This window comes from Serpula lacrymans (genome assembly GCF_000218685.1).
Source record: "Serpula lacrymans var. lacrymans S7.9 unplaced genomic scaffold SERLAscaffold_1, whole genome shotgun sequence".
Taxonomy (NCBI): Eukaryota; Fungi; Basidiomycota; class Agaricomycetes; order Boletales; family Serpulaceae; genus Serpula; species Serpula lacrymans.
Window position 1 is genome coordinate 2,694,306 of NW_006763290.1, and position 3,913 is coordinate 2,698,218.

Genomic DNA, 3,913 nt, shown 5'->3' on the forward strand with positions numbered 1-3,913 from the left:
TCTCTCCCAGTCTTATAGAACAGCAAATGATTGAAAATGGTATACTAACTACTAAATATATTAATTTACAGTTCTTTGGTAGTAGTCTGCTGAATTTAGGCCCTAACTTTCACTCACCAGAGACTCTGCATGCCTCTATAGACTACTATAATGCTTACAACTCGTTTACAGCTGCAGGTGCTCAACCTTTGAGTGCCTATCAGGCCCATCATATGCCACCAGATCCAGAGTAATGTGCAATAGATTGCAAGCTAGAAAGGACAATTGAGCAAATCCAACAAGAACAAATGGGCTTGTATCAAGACCCTACCGACTCTATTGATGTTTTCATCAATGAGAATATCAATGTGGATGCTGACCAGCCTATTGAAACTGATGAAATAGATCAAGACACTGGGCTCAAGTTCTCACCTTGTGAACTCACCAAAGATGACCCCAACCCTTTTGGGCCTGGTGGTGAGCTTCTCTCACTTGATGGTTGCTCTCATCTGAGTACTCAACCTTCTCACCTCCTTACAGTATATGCACTAGCAACTTGGCTCCACCTGCAATGGCACCTACCTTGTGCAGTATGTAACACCCTCTTATCAATCATGTGGTGCCTTATTATTGCTATTTCACCAGGATTAGCAACCCCCATTTGTAACCCTTCAGTCGGCAACTTGCATCCTTCCTCTCAACACACCTACATATATTAGAACTTGCTTGTTGTCCATCATGTTGGGACATCTACCCAGCCTCTGGATCAATTCACACACAAGATACTTGTAATATATGCCAGGTCTCCCTTTTTCTTCCAGACAAGACCAAACAAGGACACGAGCACACAGAAACCAGAACAGTGGGACAGTATAACAACATTTTTGACAGCGATGTATATCATACAAAATTGATTGGCAATCTATTTTTCTCTAATGCTACAAATGAAAGAAATGGACCCAAAGGTGAACTTCAAATTGGGGTCAACCTGGGTATTGATTGGTACGCTGTCTAACTTCTCCTCAGAGTAATCACACTCTGTTTTTACTTCAAGATTCTCTTACATACAAAGTAATATTGCACCATCTCACTTATTGTGCCCAGCATTGTTTTCTATATGCAATCTACCACCTGAGCACCAGTGAGTTTCTTTTGTACCCCAACTTATTGATCTAACTCAATAACTTAACTTTCAAAGTATTGTACATCAAATTTTATGCTAACCAATATACTGCCAGGACCTAAAAAACAAAACCTGGATTAGATCCGACAATTTCTATGGCTGATCGTATCTGATTTTCTCCACTTATGGAAACATGGCATCAAGATACCGACAACCTCATGTCCCCAAGGTATGGAAGATCATCAGAAAATGATAGACTACATGATAGACATTAATATGTCAATCTTTAGGGCGCCTGGTCCGTGTTATTCTTGTAGCTGTTGTATGCAACAAACCTGCAGCACACAAGGTAGGTGGATTTGGATCCCACTTCCACACCAATCTATGTACATGTTGGTGGATCACTCAAGGTGAAAAGGACAGCGCCAAAGCCTTCGTAAAAGATGGTAAGCCACTTTATCAATATAAAAGTTGTCTTTTCTGATAATCTCTTAGCTTTTCTTCCTTGTACAAATGAGCAGCAACAAGACTATGGTGACCGGTATAGAAAACTGCCAAATGCTACCACATGCAAGAATTTTGTCAAGGAATATGCAATGCGGTATACCCAACTCTTAAGATTACCCTACTTCAATCTTGTTGAACAGGTTGTGACTGATCCAATGCACAACCTTTTTCTTGGTATGTGCAGCCTTATTCTCACTCTTCTTTTAGCTAACAAGATACAGGTCTCATTAAATCTCATTTTTACAATATCTGGGTCCAGAGTAAGATTCTTAGGCCCAACTACAAACTCAAGGTCTTTCATGAGTTACTGCTGATGTGAGTACTCTTTTTTGAAGATAATGATAATTCAATTTTGGCTGATATCCATCTACTAGTTTGTTATTCCTAGCTCTTGTGGAAAACTACTGACAGATATTGGTATGTCTTCAGGAGGATCTCTTACTGCTGATCAATGGCTTCTATTGTCTACAGTATATGGGCCTATAGTTGTAAATACACTACAATATTTTGTTCTACCACTTGCTCTGATATGTCCATCAGATACCTCAGCTATGGAGTGCTTGCTTACCCAATGGCAATTCTAACAGTTTGTTGAATGTTACAATAACACACTTTTGGATCTTTCCTTTTATTTTCATTCTCCACTTTAAACCTTTTACTGTAGTTTTCTCACACTGTGCCATGCAGCACTTTCCTTTTGTTCAAACTCCTCTTTCTCATGCTGCACTGCCTTTCTTCTTATTTTAGCTACAAGTCAAATACTCAATAGATCCAGGAGACTCCTCAGTGAGTCCTCCTGTTGTTTACCCACAACTAACTTGGTCCTATCCTAAGGGTAACCACTCCTTTCACTACCTTTATAGTTAGTTCTAGTTGTGCGCCAGAGTATACAAACTCTAGGTTGTTACATTGAATGACTGTGTTGCGCTAATAGCAAGATTAGAAGCAGATAAGACAGCAAAAACTGACAGGAAACTTGCCAAAAACCAGGCCCTCAAGGAAGCTAAAGCACAAGGTAAGGAGGCCTTAGCAGCAGAGAAAGCTGAGGAAGAAGAAGCTAAAAAACAGAGAAGTTGAGAGCAACTGCAGCAAAAAAAGCAGACAAAGCGAGAATTACTGCAGATAAGAAAGCAGCCAAGGCTCAAGAGGCTATATTAAAATGAGCGAGTTATTTCTCTTCTCAATATTTTTCTCACCTTTGAATTTTTCTCACCTTTGGATCATATACCGGCTACAAAAGGGAGAAGTAAACAAGCATCAACTGATGATTATATGGTCACAGATCAAGAATTCTTAGATACTATACCCACTGGCAACAATTCCCTACCTGATAAAAATATGACTCACGAGAACATGGAAGATGATACTGATGCTAAATTCTCACTTCACCCGGATAATCCAGCTGATTTACTCAAGCTCTCAAGTGCTCCTTGTATCCTAGTCAAGAATGTTCTGACAGATGAAGCTATTAACAAGGCTAACACGCTTGCTCATCCTCAAAGTCATCGCATATCCTTGACTGTAATAAAGAGTCTCTGACTTGCTGGTTGAGGGATTGGTACATCTTATGAGAAGTCGTCGGGTACAGTTTGCAGTGGTCATCTTCTTTGATACATGTTAAAAATACTATTTCTCTTCAATGCTTAGGTGGCTAGGATAATAGTGGTATGTTTTGAGCATTAGTGTTTAACAAACAAAAGAGCATGTGATATTGTGTCTGGTTGTTCTGTTTACCAAGGGGAAAAATAAAAGTGAACAATAAAACAGTAGCATTTAGTGATTGCTTGTGACCGATACAGAGAATGTGGGTCTAAACTTGTGGCAGATGTATAAAAACAAAAAATGGTGTGTCTACAACAGAACAAGGAATAATAGCTTCCTTTTGTTAGTATCTTTTCTTGTCTTTTCCTAGCATAATGAGCGCAAGATTTAAATGCTCCATCTTGCGGGTGTGCACCATCATCATCAATCCCACCATTGTCCCTAACTAAATGCAATGCCTAACTGCCGTGTATTCCAGCCACCAACCCAAGACGTGAGTAGACGCAACTGAATATATTTCAGTATCTCTTACTAACGAACTCTAGATGTCTGAAATAAAGCTTAAGTGCTGTCTTTATGCAACAACACATCGTAAACCCCTCTTGCCAAGATCATCACCTGTACCGCAAGTTTGGCCCAACACCCTGATAGATACCCTTATGCCAAAGCAATGCTTGAAGATGCAACAACCTTATATACACAATTGTGTGGCTCATATTGATGAAGGCCGCCATCTATATTAGTTCAACATATTCTCAAACA

General features: G+C 39.6%; 1 protein-coding gene across 1 annotated transcript; it reads left to right on the forward strand.

The window, feature by feature from the left end:
* Positions 1-287: 287 nt before the first annotated feature.
* Positions 288-2,017, forward strand: SERLADRAFT_432160 (uncharacterized protein; the record flags this gene model as incomplete). Its single annotated transcript, XM_007312410.1, has 5 exons — positions 288-456; positions 1,393-1,548; positions 1,598-1,783; positions 1,831-1,924; positions 1,984-2,017. The coding sequence occupies 5 exons, from the start codon at positions 288-290 to the stop codon at positions 2,015-2,017; spliced, it is 639 nt and encodes a 212-aa protein (XP_007312472.1).
* Between the last annotated feature and the right edge of the window lie 1,896 nt (positions 2,018-3,913).